General features: G+C 38.1%; 1 protein-coding gene across 2 annotated transcripts in view; it reads left to right on the top strand.

Annotated features, from left to right (window-relative positions):
* Positions 1-27,137, top strand: part of Osbp (oxysterol binding protein) — a 261,125-nt gene that overhangs the window by 117,989 nt on the left and 115,999 nt on the right. For both annotated transcript variants that reach the window (XM_076188974.1, XM_076188975.1), the window contains exons 4-5: positions 13,289-13,469; positions 26,290-26,417. In XM_076188974.1, coding sequence (XP_076045089.1) covers positions 13,289-13,469; positions 26,290-26,417 — 309 coding nt within the window. The remainder of the gene's footprint in view (positions 1-13,288; positions 13,470-26,289; positions 26,418-27,137) is intronic.

Below are 27,137 nucleotides of genomic sequence, written 5' to 3' on the forward strand. Positions count from 1 at the left end.
TTGCCACTGTCCGTCTTCAGATCTACGCGTCTTGATTTCGAAATTGTCTGATGTTGAATTTTCAAATGTTCTCTTAGCAAGGATCATTCCATTTAATGTAACTCTGTTCAGGGAATTTCTTATTTTTGTTTTCAAAATATTTATTGAGAGAAAAGCCCTCTCAACACTGGCGCTATTAGCAAATGCCACTCAGTGTCAATGATGTGTCATTCTCAAGGACAAGATTTGGAAACTTTAAAGATGAACTGAGGTTTTGGGTTTATTGTTATTTGATGTATGAAAATATAACTTAGAAGAAGTTAGAACACTAAAATGCACGTTTCTAGCATTTTACAGTCTTGATTTTATCCAAATAGCATTATCGTGCCAGATAGCAGACGAACATTTTCCACCGCTAGGGTAACTTGATGACGTCGGTAGTGTTGTTTACATTCTCGGACATTGCCACGAACATGATGGGGACTTCACGTCGAGTGATGAAGATTTATGATAAATCTTCATCACTCGATATGATGTGACATCCAAATCCGATCAATCATTTATCGGATTTGGATGTCCTCTCGTGTTCCAATGTGGGTACGGTACAAGAATACATATACGAACCAATTCGGATATCCAAACAACTGACGAAGAACATGTCGAGAGCGAGGAATCTTAAGAGGATAACGCCCAGAATGAGCAGAGAATAAGGCCTACCATTTCATGCTTCAAACCTTCATATGCATGTCTGATGACAAACCAACGAAATCATGTGTCAGGTCTGGTGTGGTGTGTGATTGGTGGTGTGCATTTGTATGTGAAGTGTGCATGCAGTAATGCATTCCGGCGAACTCGCCAGTCCGTATTCCCTGCTCGTTCTGGGCGATCTTCTGAAGATATCTCGCTCTCGACATATCTTCGTCAGTTGAGTCTTGTTTGGATATCCGAATTGGTTAGTACATGTAACCTTCATATCTTCCATTAGCTGGGTCTCTGATTTTCACCTTTGCTAGTTCTGTTGACTGTAAAGGTCAGAGTGAACAACGGGAGGCACTTTTGAAAACTCCAAGCAGAGTACCGTAAATAAAGAAGCGTTGCCAACCATTCCCACATAATAGTTTTGTTATTAAACTTGAAATTAGGCAACAAAGATTCAATTTTTCAATTCTGAAAATAGTTTCGGGAATCTTCAGAAGTGTGATGTTTGAGATATGTAGACGGGACACCACGAGCATAGCTCCCCTTCCCGTAAAATACAACTAGGTAAATACACACTATACATTGAATCTGTTGAATAACTGAGAAAATTTAATGAATTATGGTCTGTGTAGGTGATGAATGTAAATGGAAGGTACCTACAAAAACAACACTGTCAATAATTTGGATTTCCACGTCTCCTTCCAACACCTGTTGATCTGCCCCCATCCTATTTCTGATGTTTTGGGGTACTCCCTTGTTATGTATAGTATCCTAACATATATTTAAAAAAATCATGCAGGTTCCCTTATAAATTATAAGTCCCTCTCACTATGACTACAGGGTATTCAACAAGAAATATTACAGACAGGAATGAATATATATATATATATATATATATATATATATATATATATATATATATATATATATATATATATATATATATACACGTGTGTGGGTGTGGTACAAATGAGAGTTAAAGGGAAGAGACAGGCAGTATGTTTGTGAGAAATAGATGGATGTGTTGGCATTGAGTGAAACTAAGATGAAAGGAAGGGGCGAATTTGAGTTAGGGAATGTAGTGGGGAGGGTGTTGGGAGTGAAGAGAGGGAAAGGGAGGGAAGGGGTGGCTTTATTGATAAGTGAAGAGATAGGTGTGTGGAGTGGAAGGAGGTTTCTTCAAGATTAATGTGGATGAAGGTGAAACTGGGAAGGGAGATGTGGGTCTTTGCAAGTGCGTTTAGGCTTGGTAGTGAGAAGAGTATAGAGGAAAAGGAGGCTTTTCGGTTAGATTTGAATGGGTGCATATAGGGTTTGTGGATAGTTTTAGATACTTGTGGATAGTTTTAGATACTTGGGTGCAAATGTGGCAGGAAAAGGTGGAGGTAGAATGTAGATTGAGAGAAGCGAGCAAATGCCTTGGTGGATTAAAGAGTGTAATGAGGAATAGACATTTGGGAATGGATGCTAAGAGGAGACTGTATGAAGGAGTGATTGTGCCAACAGCACTGTATGGGGCAGAAACATGGAACATAAGAGAGGAAGAGAGAAGGAGTTTGAATGTGTTTGAGATGAGGTGTCTGAGAAGTATGATGGGGGATACTAGGCTAGATAGAGTGAGGAGTGAGGAGGTGAGGAGGAGAACAGGGGTGGAAAGGGAGTTGGGAGATAGGGTTGATGAGAGAGTATTAGGATGGTTTGGAAACATGGAAAGAATGAGTGAAGAAAGACTAGTAAAAGAGGTATGGAAGGCAGATGTGGAGGGAGTGAACATGAAGGGACATCCTAGGATGAGATGGATGGATGGGGTGAAGGGGGCTTTGGGGAAGAGGGGAATGTCTGTTGAGGAAGAACGGGAGAGGACAGAAGACAGGGGTGAATGGAGAATGGTTGTATATGGATGATGATGTGATGCATGAGGTGGAATGGGCGTGAGGTAGTATGTGTGAGCAAAATTTGATGCAGTCCAAAGGGATTTCTCCCTGTCTTCTCCTTTTATGCATGGGGGGACGGAGATGGGGGGGTCACTGATTTAATGAAGCGGCCTTGCTGTGGATGTGCCGTCTTGCGACACTGCTTCTGACCCAGGGCAGTGAACAAGGTGCAGGGATGACCCGTCATCCAGGAGGTGGTAAGATAAGGGGGAGGGTGGAGGGGTGTGGAGTGTATTCAGGGATGGAATGGGTGGGAATGATTTTATGCCTTTTCCTTTTTGGCTACCTCCCTTGTAAGGGGGAAAAAGCCTTGGTATATGTATGTATGTATGCATATAGGATTTAGGGAGAAATGTCAATGTAGTGGTATTGGGAGATCTCATTGCTAGAGTAGATGAACCAATAGATGGAGTGGTTGGGAAGTGTGGAGTGTCTGGAAAAAATCATAGGGGAAAGTTGATGGTGGAGATGTGTCTAGAGAGTTGATGATAACTAACAGTGTTTAGGAGAAAAGTCAAACATAAGTACACATGGTGGATGGAAGGGTGTTAGGGCTTTATTGGACTATATAATGTACCCAGGAGAAGAATAGGAAGAGTTTTGGATGTACATGTTCTTAGGGGAGAGAGTGGTGGAATATCAGCTAATTTTTTGGTGGAAGATAATTTGTGAGTGGAAGATAGATGGAGAAAGAGGAAAAGGACAGAAGGTAGGAAGGTGCTTTGAGCAAATTGTTTTAATAAGGAGAAAGCAGGAGTACAAGGAGAAGCTGAGAGAAGTGTGGGAGGTGAAGGATAGAGTGGAAGTCGGTGTGGAAGAGGAATGGGGTTGTTTCAAGGAGGAAGTGACAAGGTGTGCAAAGATGGTCTGTGGGACAAGGAGGATGGGGGGACTAGAAGGAAGGGTTAGTGAGTGGTGTGGTGATGAAGTGAAGAAAGTAGTAGAAGAGATGAAATGAGCATTCAGGGACTGATTACAAAGTAAGATGAAAGAAAAATATAAGTCAAAAAGAAAAAAGAAGACCAGCAAAACAAAAGGTAAAGGAGAGCATTTGTAAAATGGGGGAGGAATATGGCAGAAATTTTTTAAAATCGATAAAAACATGTTTTGGAAGGAAAACAAGAGAGGAAGGGGAGGTGAGTCAAGTAGAGAAGAGAATGTAAAAGGCGTCGATGGATAGATCTTGGCAGTAAGAGGAAGATGGGCAGAGTATTTTAATAATAATAATATACGGTTTATTTAGAGAGTTGTTGAATGTGGTGGAGGATAGGGAGGGATTGGTGGTAGCAGTGGGAGGCACTAAGAAAAAGATGGTGATGGGAGAGGAAAATGGAGGAGAAAAAAGAAAAGATGCGGTATAAGTAGCTCTGAAAATTATGAGAACAGATAAGGCACCTGGATTAGATGGGTGTCATGTGGAGTGTCTGAAGAAGGGAGGTACAGTAATAGTGGACTGGTTGGTGAGGTTGTTTAATGTGTTTCTTAGGGAGGGTATTGTGTCAGAGGACTGGAGGAGTGCCTGTATAGAACCACTTTGCAAGGCAAAAGGGGACAGACATGAATGTAGTAGTTTCAGAGGGAAGGCTTATGGGAGGGTTTTGATTGAGAGGATTGGGGGAGGAACAGTGTGGGTTTAGGACAGGTAGGGGTTGTGTGGATCATATTTATGTAGTAAGGCAGATATATGAGAAAGCTTTAAGAAAAGGTAAGGATTTTTTTTTTTCTCCTTCTCTTTATGGATTTGGAAAGGCTTATGACAGGGTAGATAAGAAGGCACTGTGGGAGGTATTGCAGAGATATGGGATTGGGGGAAAGCTGTTAAGGGCAGTCAAGAGTCTTACGAGAGTAGTAGAGCCTGTATTAGAATGGGAAATGGAGAGAGAGAGAGGTTTGAGGTAAAGGTGGGACTGTGTCTGGGCTGTGTCATGTTGCCATGTCTGTTCAATGTGTACATGGATGGGGCAGTGCAGGGACTGTAGATTGTTAAATTTTTTTTTAGAAAAAAGGAGAGGTGAGGCAGTTGTTTGCCAACAGCAGTGTCCTTGTGGCAGGGTCAGAGGAGGGATTAACCCCTTCCATACAATGACACTTATGTAGGCATGATGATGCACAAGTGGTTTATGAGGATGCCTGCATTGGTGTCTTCATTGTATTTATTTTGTAGTTGTAGCTGAGTGACCCCCATATTTTGTGAATTGGATTGATCATATTTCCTGTAGTTATTAATATTCAAGGTGAAATAGAGTAATACACCTGTATTTTTATATTATATAACGTGAGTATTGTGATGCATCATTGAATCATCGTACAACAGGCAGCTGATGCTCCCTGTGAGAATTTGACTCATATTGAAGAGGTTAAGGGAGTTAGTGATGGATTTTGGAAAGGTATGTGATAGAAAGTTCAAGGTAAATGGGGGTAAAAGTAAGGTGATGAGATATACAAGGGTAGAGGATGACAGTGAGTTGGATGGAAGTATAAAGGAGAGAGGCCAGATGAAGTGGATAACTTTAGGTATTTGGGGTTGTATGTGACAGGAAAGGGAGGAATGGAGGTGGAGGTAAATTGTAGATTAAGAGAAGCAAGTAAATGTTTTGGGGGATTAAAAAAGTGTTATGAGAAATAGGCAACAGGGAATGAATGCAAAGCAGAGATTGTATGAAGGGGTGATTGTGATGACGGTATTGTATGGGAGACTTGTAATTTAAGAGAAACAAAGAGGAAAAGGTTAAATGTGTTTGAGATGAAAGCTCTTAGAACTATGGTAGGGGTTACTAGGCTGGATAGAGTGAAAAAGGAAGAGGTGAGGAGCAAGTGGGAATGGCAAAGGTGGCAGAGATGGCTGATGAAAGATTATTGGGATGGTTTGGACATATGGAAAAAATGAGCAATGAAAGATTAGTTTTGGCGTGGAAGGCAGAGGTGGAGGGAGAACTTGGGGGATGACCAAAAATGAGATGGATGGATGGGGTGAAGGGGGACATTGAACAAGAGGGAATGTCTGTTGAGCAAAAAGGAGATAGGGATTAGTGAAGAATGTGTATGGATGCTGTTATGCAAGGAAAGGAGGGATGGGGAAGGGGGTACTTATGTGTGAATGATATTTTGATGTACCCTGAAAGGATTCCTCCCCGTCTTCTCATTTTATGCATGAGAGGGTGGAAATAAGGGGTGTTGCCAATTAAGTGAAGCACCCTTGCTGTGGATATACTGTATCTTGCTGCATTGCATTTGACCTAGAGCAGTTAATGGATGCAGGGATGACCTGTCATCCATGAAGGAAATAGGAGGGGTGGAAAGAATGGTGGGAGTGAAATGGGTGGGAATAGATATGTGCCTCTGACATAGCTACCTCCCATATATGGGGGAAAAGCTCTTCGTGTATATATATATATATATATATATATATATATATATATATACTGTATATATATATATATGTGTGTATGTATATATATATATGTATATATATATGTATATATATGGATATATTTATATATATATATATATATATATATATATATATATATATATATATATATATATATATATATATGGTGGAAACGTAGAAAACACCAGACTCAGGAGTAGGTAATTTATTCCCGACGTTTCGAGTCCTGTCCGGGACTCATCCTCAGGGGATACAATGGGATACAGTGAATTACATGGTCTTAATATACTAATAGCTACGCCCGCCGGGGGGGGGGGGGGACGCGGTAACCTGTCATAGGGGGGGGGAGAGAAGGCAGGCGCTATGATCTGGTTCATGCGAGAGTGTGTGGTGGTGGAGGGGGAGAAGGTAGGCGCTTGACCCAGGTCACAGCGCCTACCTTCTCCCCCTCCACCACCACACACTCTCGCTTGACCCAGGTCTCACTTGACCCAGGTCATAGCGCCTACCTTCTCCCCCTCCACCACCACACACTCTCGCATGAATCAGATCATAGCGCCTGCCTTCTCACCCCCCCCCTATGACAGGTTACCGCGTCCCCCCCCCCCCCCCGGGCGGGCGTAGCTATTAGTATATTAAGACCATGTAATTCACTGTATCCCATTGTATCCCCTGAGGACGAGTCCCGGACAGGACTCGAAACGTCGGGAATAAATTACCTACTCCTGAGTCTGGTGTTTTCTACGTTTCCACCATTATGGTTCCCGGACTCCAGCTTTTTTTGTACACACACACACACACACACTTTCAACGAACGGACGGCTTGAAGAACGTTCTGAAGAAAAGTGAAGATTGTGGATCCCAACGCAAAGAGAAGTGCCTTTTTGTATTTACAGGGTGGGGGGAAATTGCTCGTGGGGTAGTGGGAAAGTAAGGAAAGAGGAGAAGGGGAGGGATTGCTGGGAAAATGGAAGGTAATGAGGAAGTAGAGGACTTGGTCCAAACAGACCGCCGTAAAGTAAACAAACGACCACAAGACGAGCTGGAGGACGACGGAATGTCTAATAAGAATGTAAAGATTAGAAGTATAGATAGGAACAATACAGTAGAAAGTGATGAGAATATTTTCAAGGGATTTAAAGAGAGTGGGAGGGACACAAACCCCCCCCGACTGACAAGACTAGAGAAGAAGGTTGATAAGGTGATCGAGGACTTGGAGAGTAGGTTAGGTCATATGAACACCATTTTACAAAGGGTTGAAAGATTGGAAGAACTGGAAAAGGCGAATAAAAACTTAACTGATGAAATAGAAGACCTAAAAAGACAGTTAAGAGAGGTAAAGGTGGAGAATGAGGAATTGAAGAAGAATAGTAAAGAAAACAGAGAAACGATAGCTAAAGAAAGTAAAAATTGGAAGAAAACCCAAGAAGGAAATAAGGTTTCATTCACTGACATAGTCAAACAGCAATTGAAAGAACATACTGAAGACTCAGTTATTAAAGTGATGAGACAAAAGGAGAATATAGTAAGGGATTTAGCAGACAAGAAGAAATGTATAATTATATTAGGAATGGAAGAGAAACACAACACAGATAGAACCACAAGAATCAAAAAGGAAAATGAAAAAGTAAGCCAATTACTAGAATCAGTTCAGGAAGATGAACCAGAAATTATGAAACAAATCGAAGAGAAATTTAGACTCGGAAAGTATAGCACAGACAAGACCAGACCAATTAAGATTAAATTCAAGTCACAAACAACGGCAGAGAATATCTTATCCAAAACAGGGAAACTAGCAACAAGTGAACAATACAAAAAGATATGGATAAAAAGAGAAATGAATAAAGAGGAAAGAGAGGAAGAAAAGCAGAAAAGACTGGAAGCTAAGGCAAAAAATGAGAACAGAACGGAGTCAGAGAAAGAGAGATTCTATTGGAGAGTAGTGAACATGAAACTAAGGAAGTTCGACATACAAAAGAAAAACATAAGGGAAACAGAGAACACAATGGAAGTGGCAGAAAACTAAGAGTGTCTTACACAAATATAGATGGATTAATAACAGGATTGAATGAGCTGAATGATTATTTGAAAGAAAAAGAACCGGACATAATGGGAATTGTAGAAACAAAATTAAAAGGCCCACTACCACCCAACAGTGTAGGACATGATGCATACAATTATTGGATTAGAAACAGAGAGAAAAAGCAAGGGGGTGGAGTTATGTTCCTGACTAAGAAGGATATAAACGTGAAAGGTGTCATATATGGAAAGAATACAGTAGAGATGATTATGATAGAAGTGGAAGACAGAGATAAGAAGAGCAGAAAATTTGTGATCAATTATGTGCCTCCGAAAACAGCCTCATGGGAGGAGAGTGAATATAAAAGTATGTTAGAGGACACAAAGATAGCATTAACTAAAATAATGGAAGACGGAGGAAGAATAGTTATGATGGGCGACTTTAATTGCAAAGAAATCTGCTGGGAAGAAATGACAGTAAAGAGTGGTGATGACTCATGGGGAAATGCTCTACTTGAGATGATTACTGACCATTCAATGACACAATGGATACAAGAGAACACTAGGTATAGAAATGAAGAAGAACCATCGAGGCTAGACTTAATAATTACATCTGAACCTAGAATAGTGGACAAGATTGAATATAAAACACCAATAGGTAAAAGTGACCACATATTGATTGAACTGGAACTTAATGAAGAAAAATATATGAAAAGAAATGAACAATATAGAAAAGGAAGAATGATGTATGAAAAAACGAACTTTGATAAAATAAGAGAATTCTTCCAACAAGAAAACTGGGAAGAAATATACAAAGAAGAAACATCAGTGGAAGAGAAATGGAATATTTTGACAAAAATTTACAAAAAAGGAGTGGAAAAGTATGTCCCAAGACAAAAACAAGAAAAAGAATATGTAAAATGCTGGTACAACAAAGGTTGTAGGGAGTTAAAAGACAAAAGAGACAAAGCCTGGACCAGATGGAAAAAAGACAGAAGACCTGAAAAATGGAAAATATATACTGGTTATAGAAATGAATATGTACAAAAGTGCAGAGAGGAAAAAAGAAAATATGAAAAAGATGTTATAGAAAAGTGTAAAGATCAACCAAAACTATTCTACAGATTTGTAAACAATAAACTGAAAAACAAACTTGACTTGGAGAAATTAAAACAAGGAGGAGTTGAATACACTGAGGAAATGGAAATGGCAGAAATTATGAACAAACATTTTAAATCAGTGTTTACAAGGGAAAATATACAACCTGAAGAGATTGAGTGGAAAGAAAAAGTCCCCCCTATGGAAGAAATAGAAGTAACAAAGAATGAAATATTGACACACTTGGGTAATTTTGATGTCAGAAAATCGCATGGGCCAGATGAAATAGCAAACTGGATTCTGAAAGAATGCAGGAATGAACTGGCAGACAAAATACATAGCATAATAAGCAGTTCCTTAAAAGAAGGAAAAGTTCCAGAAGATTGGAAAAAAGCAAATATAGTACCTATATATAAAGGAGGAAATAAAGAAGAACCTACCAACTATAGACCAGTCTCTCTAACAAGTACAATAGCAAAACTTTGTGAAAGAATTATCAAAAGTAGATGGGTAAAATACTTGGAAAAAAACAACGTACTAAATCCAAGGCAATTTGGATTCAGACAAGGACGATCATGCGTCACCAATTTAATATGTTTCTATTCAAGGCTAATAGATATAATACAAGAAAGAGATGGATGGGCTGATTGTGCATTTCTAGACCTAAAAAAAGCTTTTGACAAAGTACCACATAAGAAGTTGCTTAAGAAATTAGAATATGAAGGAGGAATACAAGGTAAATTGCTAAATTGGATGGAAGACTTTTTGCAAGAAAGAAAAATGAGAGTAGTGATAAGAGATCAGCACTCAAAATGGAATGAAGTAATAAGCGGTGTCCCGCAGGGAACAGTTCTGGCCCCAATAATGTTTGCTATATATATTAATGATATAGATGAAGGAATTGAAAGCTATATGAGCTTCTTTGCAGATGATGCAAAACTACTGAAAAGAGTGAAAACTGAAGAAGATTGTGAATCACTACAGAGAGATCTAAATAAAGTACAAGAATGGAGTAGGAAGTGGGAGATGGAGTTCAATACAAAAAAGTGTAGTATAATGGAATTTGGAAAAAGCAAAAACAGAATAACAGGATCATATAATTTGGGAGAAGAAGGAATAAAAAAAGTAGAAAATGAGAAGGACCTGGGAGTCATTGTTATGAATAATATGTCACCTGAGAAACATATAAATAAGATTTTTGGAGAAACTTATAATTTAATAAGAACAATCAAAGTGGCATTTACATACCTGGATGAAGAAATGGTGAGGAAAATCCTAATCACCCTGATAAGACCAAGATTGGAATATGCAGCAACGATATGGTCACCAAGTACAAAAAAATGTATAAAAAAACTTGAAAGAATACAAAGAGCAATCACAAAACTGGCACCAACACTCTCAAAACTATCATATGAAGAGAGACTACAAAAACTTAAACTACAGACACTAGAGCAAAGAAGAGAGAGAGGAGATTTGATAGCTATTTACAGAATCATGAAAGGCATAGAAATTACTGATAGAGAGAATCTGATAAAATGGGATGACAGAAATACAAGAGGACACGGAAAGAAAATAAAAAAAGACAGCTATAGAAGAGATTTGAAAAAGAACAGCTTTCCTCACAGAGTAATAGACAGTTGGAACAAGTTAGATGAGAAAGTGGTGTGTGCAAAAACAATACATGAATTTAAAAATAGTTTAGATAAAATGAGATATGAAGACGGGACCCCACGAGCATAGCTCCCCTTCCCGTAAAATACAACTAGGTACAACTAGGTAAATACACACACACACACACACATATATATATATATATATATATATATATATATATATATGTATATATATACATATGTATATATATATACATTATATATATATATTCATTAAGTTAACACTGAGAATAAAATGATCTAGTTTTGTCTTAGGCCTAGTCTATCTCTAGACATGCCAGTCAGTATTTCCTATTCTTTCTGCCCTGTATCCTTGGCTAGTCTTTCTGATCCTGTTTCCACTTTCTTCACTATATATATATATATACATATATATATATGTATATATGTATATATATATATATATATATATATATATATATATATATATATATGCAAAACAAATCACTAAGCACACGTGACAACAATACTTGGAGAAACCACTCGGAAAATAAAAGAAATGAATACCGAACATTTTCGTCTATTCAAGACGAAAACGTTTGGTATTCATTTCTTCTATTTTCCAAGTGGTTTCTGCAATATATATATATATATATATATATATATATTATATATACATATATACATATATATATATATATATACAGACGCTCCTCAACTTACGTTTTAGTTACGTTCCGAACGGCCGAACGTAAGTTGAAAATGAACGTAAGTTGTTACTGTACTATACATCGGTAAATTCTATTACCGTATCTTATAAAACACCCCTAAATCATTGATGAAACAAATAACATTGTAAAATAATAACATTAATTTCAAATAGATTAAATTCAAGCAACATAAATTGAGATGGTGGAGGAGGAGGGGGAGGAGGAGGAGGCATGGCATTTTCAGTTTGTCGTCTGCGCAATGTAAACAATGGACGCAGAGTCGTGCGCAAGTATCGTTTGAACTACGGAGAGCGCGGTAAACTAAAAAATTCACTCAATAATTTTTTTTTACAATTTGTTTTACCGTCAGTTCAAACGTAAAATCGGAAAAACGTAAAACGAATGAACGTAAGTAGAGGAGCGTCTGTATATAATATATATATATATATATATATAATATATATATATATATATATATATATATTAGCTTTTTGGTCATGGATTTATACTGGTTACATCATTTAATAGTCCAGTTTGTCTTTCTCATTATTTTTATATCTCAAAATAATAAATGTAGTTAAATTTTTCCCATATGCAAGACTATGCCAATTTCAGCTACATACGTTCGTTCAAGTTATATCTTTTTCAGATACAAGAAGGCTATATAAAAAGTGTAAATTTTTCAGTTATTGCTGGGGTAGCAAAAGTCTACCCAAACTTTTTTGTCATGTCTCATGGTCTAGTTCATGATTCTGAAGAGTAACTTAGGGACATTCTGCACACATGAGGAAAAAAAGATAAAATGGACAAAATGCCTAGGTAGCCTTTACAATGCACATTTTGTAAATCTGCACAGGTTATAAATATCCATAAAATGTGCAGTACCAATAATGAATTCATAACTGGATGCATCAATAATGACTCCATTTGACATGCACACATGAAGATTCATAAAAAGGTTAGGTTAGGTTCATGTGTGCATGTCTAATGGATTTGTTATCTGCACAAAATTATGAATTTGTTATTGGTGCTGCACCTTTTAACAAATATAATCTGTGCAGATTCACAAAATATACACGGCAGCCTACACAAATGACATGCCTGGGTCAAGGCCCTATAATAGACCATGGAGCTGAATATGACTGTCCCAACACTTCCAAGTTATGGCCTGTGTTGTTGGCCTATGCCTATGTGACATGAAACTGAGACTGGCACTAGGCCTAGGCCTATGGCTATCCCTCAAACCTCCCACCCATCCACCCCAGGTGGGGGTGGCTGAGTAAAGTCATGGTTAAGCGTATGGCCGCAGCACCAATTCATTGATTAAGTTAACACTGAGAATAAAATGATCTAGTTTTGTCTTTGGCCAAGCCTATCCCTAGACATGCCAGTCAGTATTTCCTATTCTTTCTGCCCTGTATCCTTGGGTAGTCTTTCTGATCCTGTTTCCACTTTCTTCACTACTATGGTCGGACTTTCTATTTCCATCATCGTCGTCAAGAAGGTCAACTTTGGCATGTTCAGGCATTTCCTGATCATCTTTTGACATTTGGCATCATATTTGGCTCAAACACATAGCTCAAACATATATGGTTGGATAGTGAATGAATTCAGCTGTCTAACTCCTCTTCTTCAGATTCAGTTTAAGTCTGCAACATTTTTCAATAGAAACTCATTGCCAGTGTGTGATGAATGGCTGTGTCTCTTGGGGATCTTTGGAAATCTACTTTTTTTTTTTTTTACTTTTTGGGACATCTGGTATATATGTATGTGTATGTACTTACATGCTTTTCCCTAATACACATTTTTGTATAAATGAGTTTGGTTGTACTTCTTTGTCCTCAGGCTTGCAGTGACTATGTGGAGGCAAGTAGCACTGCAGGACATAAGTGGCACAAACTGCTCCAACATGAGCGGGATCAGCGTCTGAGGTTGGAGGACATGGTGGAGCAGTTGGCTCGCCAACACTCACACCTTGAGCAAGAGGCCAAGGAACATCATCAGATGAGCCAGGCCATGCCACCAGGTGAGCACTATTCATACCACATTGACTAGTATCACACGATAATACATACGTATACCAAGGGATTTTCCCCCCATACAAGGAAGGTAGCCAAAGTCAAAAGGCATAATTCCACTCCCACCCATTTTATCACCACCCACTACACTCGCATTCACCATCCTCTCCCTCCTTCTTGTCTTGGCTCCTTCTGGATGATGGGTCATCCCTGTATATTTCCAATTGCCCTCGGTCAGAAGCAATACAAGAAGACACAGCACATCCACAGCAAGGCTGTCTCATTTAATCAGCGACCTTCCTTTCTGACCCTAATGTAGAAAAAAGATGTGGAGAAATCCCTCCAGGCTGCATCAAAATATTCATTCATAATCACACTGTGATCCTCCATCCTCCACCCACTCCAATGATGTGCATCACAGCATCATTCATGTACAACCATTCTCCACTCACCCCTATCTTCTTTCTTATCCCTTTCTCAACAGACATCCCCCTCTTTCTCAATGCCCCTTTTACCTCATCCATCCATCTCATCCTTGGTTGCTCTCCTCATATTCACTCTGCCTCTGCTTTCCACACTTCTTTCATTAATCTTCCTTCACTCATTCTTTCCATGTGTCCACACCATACCAGTACTCATTCATCAACCCTATACTGCAATTCCTTTTCCACCCCTGCTCTCCTCACCTCACTTCTCACTCTATCTAGCCTAGTGATTCCTACCATACTTCTCAGACATTTCATCTCAAACACATTTAAACTCTTCCTCTCTTATATTCCATGTTTCTGCCCCATACAGTTCTGTTGAAACAATCATCCCTTCATACAGTCTCCTCTTAGCATCCATTTCCAAATGTCTATTTCTCATTACACTTTTTAATCCCCCAAAGCATTTACTTGGTTCTCTCAATCTACATTCTACCTCCACCTGCACTCCTTCCTTTCCTGCCAAGTACATCCCCAAATATCAAAAGCTATCCACTTCCTCCAGCCTCTCTCCTTTGATACTTCCAATTTGCTGCCATCCTCTCTCCTTGTACATCTCATCACCTTACTTTTACCCACATTTACCTTCAACTTTCTTCTGTAGACCTTCCTAAACTCTGTCACTAACTTCCTTAATCCCACCTCTGATCCTGCTACAAGCTCAGTGGTGTCAGGAAACAATAATTGGCTTATCTCCCTTGTAAGGTGGAACTATACAGGCACTTCTCCAGTACTCCAGCACTCTACCCTATTTTAGACAAACATTAAACCTCACCAGCCAGTCCACCATCTCTGTACCACCCCTTTTTTAGACACTGCATGACACCCATCTAACCCAGATGCCTTACCTGTTCTCATCATTTTATAACTGCTTTCACCTCATCTTTTCTTATTTCTCCTCCATTTTCCTCATTTATCACTATCATTTTTTAGTGCCTCCTACTGCAATCATTTCTCTCCCTATCCTCCTTCACATTAGCAATTCCCTAAAATACTCTGCCTCACTTACTTTTATGCCTCTTCCATTATTATCTCTCCATCTACACCTTTTACTTTTTCATCAGCATATAAAGAGCCCAGAAGACATGGAAACTTAATCTGTTGATTACTAGCCATGAAAGTATGATAGCCGATGTAAGAAGTTGGTGAAACTATTGCAGATAGTGATCGCAACTTAGATTCAAACTGCTAACAAATTTTAGAATAGATTCTTGTGTATCTAAAATAACCGATTTTAGTAAAGCTCAGTTCATAGGATTACGTCAGGAGCTTCAGCTTACAGATTGGGAGGCAAAATTAAGTGAAAGACCTGTAGATCAGATGTGGGAAATTCAAAATATGCTTAATAAGATGATTCATACTTACATCCTGTTTAAGGACAGATGCCCCCAAATCAGGCTTAACCAAAATGGCTCAACAAAGAAACTGAAAAAAGATACGCTAAAAAGAGACAAGCTTATAAGAAATACAAGTGCTCGGGTGCACCTAATGACTATCAAAGTTATGTAATAATGCAGAGAGATTTAAAAAAGACAATGAAAAAATGAAAATGACAATACAAAATTAATATCACTGATAAATCCAAAGAGAATCCCAAAGAATTCTATAGTTATATTAGAGGTAAAAAGGTTATAAAGAATTACATTGGCCCACTATTATTTGTTGATGGTCAACTTAAGTATTCAAATGAAGGAATGTGTGATATTTAAAACAACTATTTTAGCTCAGTATTTGTAAATGAAACACCTCAAAGTGAACTCCAAACTGAAACCTGTGAAAAATCTTGGGTGAACTTACCACAGTAAACATAACAAAATAAATAATTAAAAGGTGTATAGAGAAACTCAAAGTTAATAAAACACCAGGGCCTGACAGTTGGCATCCAAGAATCTTAAAGGAAATGAAAAATGAGATTGTTCCATTAGAAATTATTTTCAAGAAATCCATCATATCCTGAGATGTCCCAAGCTAGCTAATGTTACTCCAGTATTCAAAAAAGGTGACAAAAAGAAACAATTACAGGCCTATAAGCCCGACTTCAGTCGTAGGAAAAATGATGGAAACTATAATCAGAGATGCTATTGAACATCATTTAGCAAGTAACTGTTTGATAAATGATAGCCATAATGGATTCAGATGGAAATGTTCTTGTGTGACTAACTTACTCAAATTTTACAACACAGTCATCTCAAATTATGACAAAAAAAATATAGATTTAATATATTTAGACTTTGCAAAAGCTTTTGATACCGTCCCCCATGAAAGGCTACTTACTAAATTAGCTTCACATGGAGTAAGTGGTAGCCTATTAAGTTGGACTAGAAATTGGTTGAATGATTGAAAACAGAGTTTTTTTAAATGGCAAAACTTCTGCATGAAAAATTGTTACAAGTGGAGTTCCTCAGGGTTCTGTTCTTGGGCCACTTCTATTCAAAGTATGTATAAATGATATAGACCACGGACTAAAATCTATTGTCTCCAAATTTGCTGATAATACAAAATTGCACGGAATGACAAATGATCACTTAAATCAATTAGATCTTCAAGAAGATTTAGATAAATTACAGCAATGGTCTGAAAAGTGGCTAATGAAATTTAACACAAGTAAATGCAAGGTAATGCACATAGGTAAAAATAACAGTATGTTTACAAATTATTTGGAAATTCGTTAACAAAAGTGAATAGTGAGAAGGATCTCGGGGTAATTATCAGTAACGATCTGAAATCATCTAAGCAGTGTATTTCAGCCTCTGAGAAAGCAAATAAGATTTCTCCAGGTTGCCACTACATAGTCCATTAAAGCCCTATCTACCATCCTTCCATCCACCACCCTCTCCCATGTGTATTTATGCTTGAGTTTCTTCCTAAACGCTGTGTTAACTACATCAGCTCTCTAAATACATCACCATCAACTCCTCACTGCTATTTTTTCCTGGCACTCTACACATTCCAACCACTGTGTCTATTGGTTCATCTACTCTTAACATTGAGGTCTCCCAGTGCTACTACACTGACATTTCTCCCTAAACCCTCTATGCATTCCTTTAAATTTATCCAAAAAGCCTCCCTTTCCTCTACACTCTTTTCACTACCAGGCCCAAATGCACGTACAAAAACCTAATTCTCCCTCCCCAGTTTCACTTTCATCCACATTAACCTTTTCAATACAAATCAAATTTTGGCATGCACATCAGCAGCCAGACATATGATGATGCATCACAATATGCACATAATAAAGTATAAAGTTACATTTGTTATATTCGTTCTCTTTCACCCAGAATATCTGTAACCACTGAAAAAGTGATCAAGCCTGTTCACAGAATAAAAGGGTTACTCAGCTACAACTACAACATAAGTATAATCAAGAAGCTGATGCTGGCATCCTCGTATACTTACTCATGCCTCATGATGCCTACATTGTATTGAAGAAACCTCCATCCACTCCACCACACGCTTACCTATCTCTTGGCTTACTAGTATAGTCACCTCTTCTCTCCCTTGTCCTCTCTTCGCTCCTGACACCCTCCCCACTACATTCCCAAACTCAAACTCACCCCTCCCTTTCAACTTACTTTTCACTCAGTGAAACACATCTTTCATCTCACAAACATACTGCCCATCTCATCTCTTTTACTCTCATCAGTACCACACACACACACATTAAAAGACCCAAACCTTATGGCTCTGGTTGGAAAACTCCCAGGCCCTCTTATGTTTTTTATTTATTTATTTGTTTTTTTTTTTTTTTTTTTATGAATGTCCCCTTTGGGGGCAGAGAAAGCTGAATGCTTAGTTCTAACCTCCGTCACCTTTTATGACTGAAGTGGGAAGACATGGTGATAGTATTTTTTCTCCCCTACCACAGGGCCTGGAAAAAATGGAAATGCACACTCAGAGAAGTGGTACAGGACAGTATTAAGAGGGGGGGGGACAGCCTAATGGAGGGACAGTTGCAGTATAATAAAGTAGCATCATTTCTCTATGAGGAAATATTTCCTCTAACACAGATAAAATGATGTGTGGCTCTGGTCCTTAAGGGTATCCCATATAAACCCTAGAGTATCAGCTGCATGCTACTGAGCAGATTTTTACCTCACAGTAACTTGCAGCCAATACCCCAATGGTGGTATTGCAAGATAATACCAGAAATAGATATTTATACACTTGTGGACATACAGGTGTATGCATTTAAAATATATGTACACGGGCTCCTTGACTTGTTTCATCCTCAACTTATGTCGTCCTTGACATGCATCTGACATAAATCAAGGACCTCCTGTAGTCTAATGTTGCTCAATAAAGAACAGTTAGTTAAAGGAGAAAGATATTGATATAATATGTTGTGTTGATACCAAACTTAATAGAAATGTTGGAAGTACAGGAAATCCCTTACTATTCACATATTGTAGTTGATTGTGCGGTAAACTTGGTTCTGTACATTTTTTCCACACTTTTTCTACCATTGAAGTTCATGCCTTTCCTATAGAGAAAATTGTCCTAATTTTTTCCTTTCCATACCCTCAAATCTTTGTATATGTTGTATTGATACCAAACTTAATAGAAATGTTGGAAGTACAGGAAATCCCCTACTATTCACATATTGTGATCGATTGTGCGGTAAACTTGGTTCTGCAAATTTTTTCCACACTTTTCTTACCAGTGAAGTTTATGCCTTTCCTATAGAGAAAATTGTCCTAATTTTTTCCTTTTCATACCTTCAAATCTTTGTATAACGAAGTTTAATATTTGAATGGGTGAATGAAACTACAGTTTATGTCGAAAGGCTAGAGAAAATGAGTGATGATAGGTGTAGTTGCGTATTTCTTCGTCAGCAGCAGGATGTTAATTAAAATCCAGGAGCACTTTAAGGCTTTCCCTGGCCTCAGAAAACTTGGGCCTTGCCTCAACAACAACCTCATCATTATCATCATCATCACTATCAGAGTGAGGCTCATCCGGGTGCATCACCTCTTCAGCAATTTCTTCTTCGGTTTCCAAGTGCATCCCAGGGTCTCCTTCGTCACACTCTAGCCAGTCTTGCACGTCCTCTTCTGTGGCCACTCCACCTGATTGCTGGAATTGATGGTGAAAGTCGCTTGCCTCAAACCCTTCAAAGTCGACCACCATCTCACCCACATGCAGCAGGCGATTCCAACCACTGGCTAGAGTCGACACAGAGACCTCTTTCCAGGCTGCGTTGATGTTGTGCAACACCAACAGAAGATTGTACCATTTTAGGTTTGCCAGTGTGAGTTCCCCCACATTCCTGTCCTCCTCGTCCACAACAACCATCATCTCTTCAAGGAATTTACGTCGATACAGCCTCTTGAAAGTGACGATTATTCCTTGATCCATGGGCTAGATGAGGGAAGTGGTGTTTGCTGGCAGATATTTCACCCGGATGCGTCCATTATCAGCAACAAGTTCAGAGGCAGGGAGGTGCATTGTTGAGCAGCAAAAGGGCCCGAACACGGTCGCGACTGATGTTCAGCACCTGGGTCTGGTAGTTGATGATTTCCAGCACTGCATGGTTGAAGTACCATTTCTTGAATATTTTTGCAATGAACCATGCCTTCATTGACGAGTCATACAGTACCGGCAGAGAGTTCATCAGTCCTCGCATACACCGTGGCTGCTTGGCTTTCCCCACAACAAGTGGCTTAAGCCTATGAAACCCTGATGCATTTGCAGCACACATCAGGGACATGCGAGCCTTGCACAGCTTCCTGCCAGGGACTGATTTTTCTTGTTCACTTGTTAGGGTGTTTTCTGGGATGGAACGATAAAACAGGCCTGTCTTGTCAGTGTTGTACACTTGCTTGAGCAACAAGCCTTCATCATTCATCTGCTTCTTGATTTCTTGGCAATAAGGTTTCACAGCTGCAACATCTGCCTCGAATGTCTCTCCATACACCTTCTTCTTAGACAGCCCATGTTGCAGCTTAAACCAGAACAGCCAACCTTCCGATGCTTTAAAATCAGCAATCCCAATGTTCCTGGCTAACCTCTCTGCAGCAGACTTCAGCTCTGTTCCTCTCACCATCACACCACTACCACGTTGCTGAAGATACCACTTCATGATACACTGGTCCAGCTCCACATTCTTCGGTTTTGCCATGACCTGCACAGAGAAATTAATTACACACATTAATTTATTGTCTAACACAAGTGCATGTAGCGCACAATCATAACACATACTAAATTAGTAATACACATTAACCCCTTCACTACGGGCCAAAAACTCACGGGCAGCATTAGCTGCCAGACGTGCAATGTTGTGTCATAATACTTGCATTATAAAAAATAAAGTTACTGCTGTATTGCTCGTTCTCTTTCACCCGTGAATTTTGATAACCATAGAAAATATAATGAAGCCAGTTTACAGAGTATGGGGGTCAAGCGGGTACAACTACAATATATATAATCAGGACGCCGAGATCAGCATCCTCGCGTACTCACTTGCTCCTCATGACGCCTACGTAGGCATCATCGTATCGAAGGGGTTAATTGTTGTCTAACACAAGCTCATGTGGGGTACAATCTTATCACATGATAAATTAATAAATAAACACATTGTTGTCTAACACAAGCGCATGTGGGGTACGATCTTAACACACGATAAACTAATAAACACATTAATTGTTGTCTAACACAATGTGGGGTATGATCTTAACACGATAAATTAATAAATAATGTACCTTTCGTTCAGTCTATTTTCCAGTCTTAGATGCAGCAGAAAACTCAATGGTGTAGGTTTTGAGCTTGTCTTTGCCCCGTCCAAGGTCAGACAAGGTTGACCTCGCAATGCTCAAGTGGTCCATGAGGTGTGCAGTCGACCACTCTTCCTGTATTGTCTTGATAATTTCCTGCTTCTGCTCCAGGGTCAGCATTTTCCTGGCTCTCTTGGGAGGTGGAGGAGCCATGCACACAATGCAGGTCACACAGCAAAGAAACAACAGGAGTTCCAGCCATACTGTCCGAATGAGAAAGAAGGAAGTCGGTGTGGGCAGGGGATGGGGCATGGGGGAGAAAGGGGGTGGGATGTGCGGGCTGTTTGAATCAATCCAGATATGTTCACCAGATCCTGGTCACCATTTGGATACTGGAGGGAACTCCGGTAGTTACAGGGCATCCGGATAGTGGCGAGTTCCGAATAAAGGCGAACCGGATACGGGAGGGATTACTGTATTTACCTAGTTGTATTTTACGGGAAAGGGAGCTATGCTTGTGGTGTTCCGTCTTCATATCTCGTTTTATCCAGACTTTTTAAATTCGTGTATTGTTTTTATACACACCACTTTCTCATCTAACTTGTTCCAAACATCTATTTCCCTGTGGGGAAAGTGGTTCTTTTTTAGGTCTCTTCTATAACTGTCTTGATTTTCTCTCCGTGTCCTCTTGTATTTCTACTATCCCATTTTATTAGATCCTCTCTATCAATAGTTTCTATGCCTTTCCTGATTCTATAAATAGTTATCTAGTCTCCTCTCTCTCTTCTTTGCTCTGATGTCTGTAGCTCAAGTTTTGCTAGTCTCTTTTCATATGATAGTTCTGATAGTGTATGTATATATATAAATATATGTATATATATATAGAAATGTATATATATATAGAAATATATATATAAATATATATATATATATATATATATATATATATATATATATATATATGTATGTATGTGTGTATGTATATCAAACTTAGGCATCCTACACACAGAGCGTCTTTGTGATGTGCGTCATTTATGACGACTGTCGAAAAAGACGCTCGTTTTTAGATAACTATACTTGCAAACGTTGTCCTACACACACAGCGTTAAAATGACGGTCGTCATTATGGCGCCTGAGCGTTGCGCGTCATCCTGCTAATTTCAGAGAGCCTACACACGGGTCTTTGTGACGTGCGTCATTTATGACAACCGTCGAAAAAGATGCTCGTTTTTAGATAACTATACTCGCAAAAACGTTGTCCTACACACGCAGCGTTAAAATGACGGTCGTCATTATGGCGCTTAGCGTTGCGCGCCATCCTGCTTATTTGACACGCAATGCTCAGGCGCCATAATGACGACCGTCATTTTAATGCTGCGTGTGTATTACAACGTTTGCGAGTATAGTTATTGAAATTAGCAGGATGACGCGCAATGCTCAGGCGCCATAATGACGACCGTCATTTTAACGCTGCATGTGTAGGACAACGTTTGCGAGTATAGTTATCTAAAAACGAGCGTATTTTTCAACGGTCATCATAAATGATGCACGTCACAAAGACGGCTCCGTGTGTAGTCTGCCTTAGACCCACTCTTGGAGAACGATAAGCTGAGATACAGGGTAAACCATATATTTTGAACACTGACTGTGGTCCTCTTCAGCAGGTACATGCTGAAGAGGATTACAGTCATTGGTTGAAATATATGGTTTACTCTGTATCTCAGCTTATCTTTCTCTGAGAGTGGGTCTAAGTTTTATTTTACTCATGTGCTACTATATCTACATCATTTGATATATAAATGTGTATATATATATATACATATATATTATATGTATATATATATATATATATATATATATATATATATATACATATTACATGTATATACATATACATATATACATATATATATATATATATAATGTATGTATAAGAATATATTCATGTGCTGTTTTGTGGTGAAGATTTCCATTTTTGTATGTAGATGTTCTGCTGGAATGCTTTTAGTGCATCCAGTAACTGTTCTTAATGCTTTGTGTAATTTGTAGGGTGCTTATTTTTACTTGATTGTAGCGCACCATGTTGTGAAGATGTAGTTGAGTGGCATTTATGAATTGCTGGTAGACTATAATTAGTTTCTGACCAAAACCTGTCTTTGCTACTCTTCTTAATGTATGAGACTTATTGACGCACTGTCAGAGAATGAGCTAAGATGGACAGAAAATCTGTATATTTCGACCACTATTTGTGGTTCTCTTCAGCAGAATGATACATAATGTGGAGTGTGAGAATGACCACAGATAGTTGTTGAAATATACAGATTTTCTGTCCATCTTATCTCACTCACCGATAGTGGGTCAACAAATCTCATTTTACAAATGTGCTACTACATTATTCCTTCCTTCTTATATATAAATATTTTATTTTTATTTTATCTTATTGTTACATATCCCTATGCTAGCATATTGACTGCATGTTATCATGCAGTAATGATAACACTGTAGCATGCAGCCAATGTCTTAGTGACTGTTTGGATTTTAGAGTAAATTCTCTACTCACAGAAAAATTGTAATAGTTTTGTACTATGATTTTTTCTCCATTATGCTCTTCTGAAACTGACCTCTACACTTCTGTGACATGCTCTTTTCTTATCCTGTGTGGTAATGGGGAGGAAGAATTCTGCCACCATGATTCCCATGTGACTCATAAAAGGTAACAAAAGGGGATGTAGTGGTAGGACTAGGAACCTTTCATCCTATGAGAAGTTAAGGCATGAGAGAGGCCAGAAAGAGAACTCCAACCAGAATCCAAAAATTTGGGTCATAAAATATGTGTGGTTGTGGTATATTTGAGAGTAAAGGAGAAGAAATTGGCATTATGTTTGTAAGAAGGAAGATGAGTGTGTTACTGTAAAGTGAAACTAAACTGAAAGTGAAGGGTGATTTTGAATTTGGAAATGTTATGCAGAGAGTGTTAGGACTGAGGAGGGCATGAGGGAGGAAAGGAATGGCTCTGCTGGTAAGTGATGAGATAGGAAAGTATGTGGTGGAGTGGAGGGTAGTGTTTTCAAAGTTAATGTGGGTGAAGGTGAAACTTGGATGGGAGATGTAGATATCACTAGGAGTAATTTCTATAAATCTGTAAATAGAAAATATACAAAAAGGTGACCCAGTTATAGACTGTATTTTAATTCTTGATATTCAATGAGGCTCATTAGAAAACCATAAGAACCAACCACACACACTTCTGGCTGAACCTGTACTAACTTGTATATCTAAACTACAATTATCTGTATTGATTCTGTACAAGTATTAACATGTTGCAAAAATCACCTAATCATTCAGCTCTCTTATGAATTGACAAACAACTTGTAAATACATGGTGTTCACTTATAATTACATGAAAATTACCAAGATAAACAACCTATATATGGCAGTTTATAATAGCCTAGAGATGTGCTTTAATTTTTTTTTATTAAAGGTAATTAATTAGATTAGGAGCTTAAGTGTGAAAAATATGTACAATTGATGGACAATGTAGTGCTCACTTACTGGTATGTGTTAATTATATGAAAAATACTAGCATAAACAAACTTCTTATTTTTACTGATTCTAATAGCCAAAGCTTATTATGCCTTCATTTTTCTCATCTATAAATTTGTTTAAATTTTGATACCCAAGGGGTCAAATCTTGACCTTAATTTTTTGCTAAAGTGTGACTTTTTTCAACCTAAAGTTCTAAAATTTTGATATTTGGATTCCTTTTCTTTTCTGATTCTAGATATATATATATACCGTACATTTATATAACTGACTTATCACCCTAGTTATTGGTTGCCAAATGTTAGTGACCTTTCATATGACCTCAAAATATCTAAAGTCATATTTCCTGAATGGTTGTTTGGTTTGACCTTTAAATTTCAGCAAAATCAGAGTGATAAGGGTGTTAATTTATTTTATTTTATTTATTTTATTTATTTTTTTATTTTATTTTGCAGAAAAAGCCCCCAATAGGAAAAAGTGACCATATTACAATTGAATTTCAGCTGGAGGATGACAAAAATAGAGCCAAGGAATGAATCACACAGACAAGGGAGACTGAATTTTAGGAAACCAGATTACTTAGAGTCTATTTGGGGCACCCCTATGGACCTGATTCACACATCATTTTGTCTGTGGTAAAGGAAATCCCTATTCATAGAGAAAGGATGATACTTTATTATACTGTTTCTCCACTGTTGTTACAGTCCTGTACCACATCTCTAAATATTCATTTTCTTATTTCACAGAATACCTCAGATAGAAAATAACAGTAAAGAATATTCAAGCTTACATTAATAGAATAGAACATTGGTTCAAAAACAACAGAATGGAAACCTCAAGTTTACATTAATAGAATAGAACATTGGTTAAAAAATAACAGAATGGAAACCTCACTCCAGAAATAAACAGTAATGTCACACACCTCAGAAAAAAAAGATAGAAATAAAAAAATAAAAATGAAATAGAATAAATGAAAAAGTGAAAATATATGGCCAAACTCTTCCCTTGGAAAAGAACCCTTAAATTCTAGGCCTCACATTTGGTACTCTTATGACTGTCAGTCCATACATCAAGAACCTGACTGCAGAAATCATCAATAAAATAAACCCACTTAAAGTAATTGGAAGCACAGACTTTGGAAAACAAAAACTAATGACCATCTAATTCATAAGAACCACCTTGCACAGAGAATGATAACAGGTTTCACCCAAACCACCCCAATTGGATAACTGGATAAAGAAACTGATATTCTCACTATTGAGCACCACATTAAAATGGCAGGAACACAATTCACAATTCTATGCCAGAATCCAAAACACCATACACTCATTGCACTTCATCTTATAAGGATCACCAACAGAAAGAAACCAAAAATATACCAGCATCATACCACTCTAACATTTATAACAACCTGCCACCTGTACCTCAAAAAATCCACAGAAAAATACATATACTCTTGGACCTCCAGACAAACCTTTTAAGTCAGACCACCAAACTCAATACTTCACCAACACCCACAAGACATAAGCCCCACAGAAAAACCCTCCCACACCTAGTAAGAACCACACCATGGCCTGGTCACAAATTCAAACTGCCATAGATGTATCCACCACACGGAGGACATTAAACGCATGCCCCACATAATCCCTAGACAGCAACACAATATATTTTCCCCTAGTGATTTATGGACCTACCTGGGAGCCATCATCAATTGATTGAAAGCCATGGGTCTTCTGCAAGAGAAACTAGGGACAGATTGATACATGCTCTTTTATAGATTGTAGTAAATTTGTTGTGCCTCCAGGAGTAATACAATATTTAGAAAAGGTTACCTTGAGTGAGGTGATAGTATTCCCATATTTGAACATTATTCTGTCTTTATAATTGATTCACGACTCATAGCTAAGTGTCCCATGTGTTACCTTTACAACTCCAGTTCAGAGTAAAAACGGGGGCTTGTTTGCTCATGGTACTTTCTTGATTTGTTAAATTGAGACAGATTTGATTACTGTTATACTAATATAAGGTGTTTTATGATATCATTGCATGCAATTATAAACAAAATGTATATTTGATCATTCTATTTCCAGGACACAGTCTTAGTGAGGATGAGGAGGAAAATGAATTTGAGGATGCAGTAGAGGAATTAGCTGAAAATTTTATTGTGCATGTGAATACCTCCCAGGCTCATAAGCGATCCAACTCTAATGTATCACAGGTATGTGTGTAAATGTGTGTATGTGATCTCAATTTCATTGGGTATGTTCCCATTTTTGGCTGTAACTAGAATATATATGTACATACCTTTTATACATTCTAGAGAGAGCCTCTTTGGCCTGATCTGGAGACCAATTGCTGGCCCTCACCCTCCCTACAAACACAAAGAACTTGGGAAATCATTCAAGGTCTTTCATTTTATCAGTCGTTTATCAATTTCATATTATCAATAAAGTTTACCATAGAACTGGAAGAGAAAATACTACCCACATTTCATTTTATCAATAAAGGTGATCATAGAACTGGAAGGAAAAATACTACCCACATTCAAGAGAACATTTATAAACTACCAAAAGACAAACTGGCAAGAATACTCTGAAGATATAAAGGAAGAGAGTACTTTGAAATAAACCAGTACTTATTTCTGGATTAAGCAGTGAACAAAATCATGACTATCATAAAGCAGGCAAGGCTACAGAAAAAATTCAACCCCAGCAATAAACAGGAGATAACTTCCTTAAAGAAAAAAGGAATGATTTAAAAAGAAACATAACCTAACAGAACAAGAAAAAGAATAGCTAAAGCAATTAAGTACTAATATTAATAGTTTAATAAATAACAAACAGAAAGAAAACTGGGAAAAAGAAACCAACAAATTAGATGGAAAACTGACAATGGCAAAATATTGAGAGCTGTAAAAACCATCAAAATATCAAAATTA

The sequence above is a fragment of the Oratosquilla oratoria genome, chromosome 8, assembly GCF_046742065.1.
Source record: "Oratosquilla oratoria isolate Oo_2021 chromosome 8, ASM4674206v1, whole genome shotgun sequence".
Taxonomy (NCBI): domain Eukaryota; kingdom Metazoa; phylum Arthropoda; class Malacostraca; order Stomatopoda; family Squillidae; genus Oratosquilla; species Oratosquilla oratoria.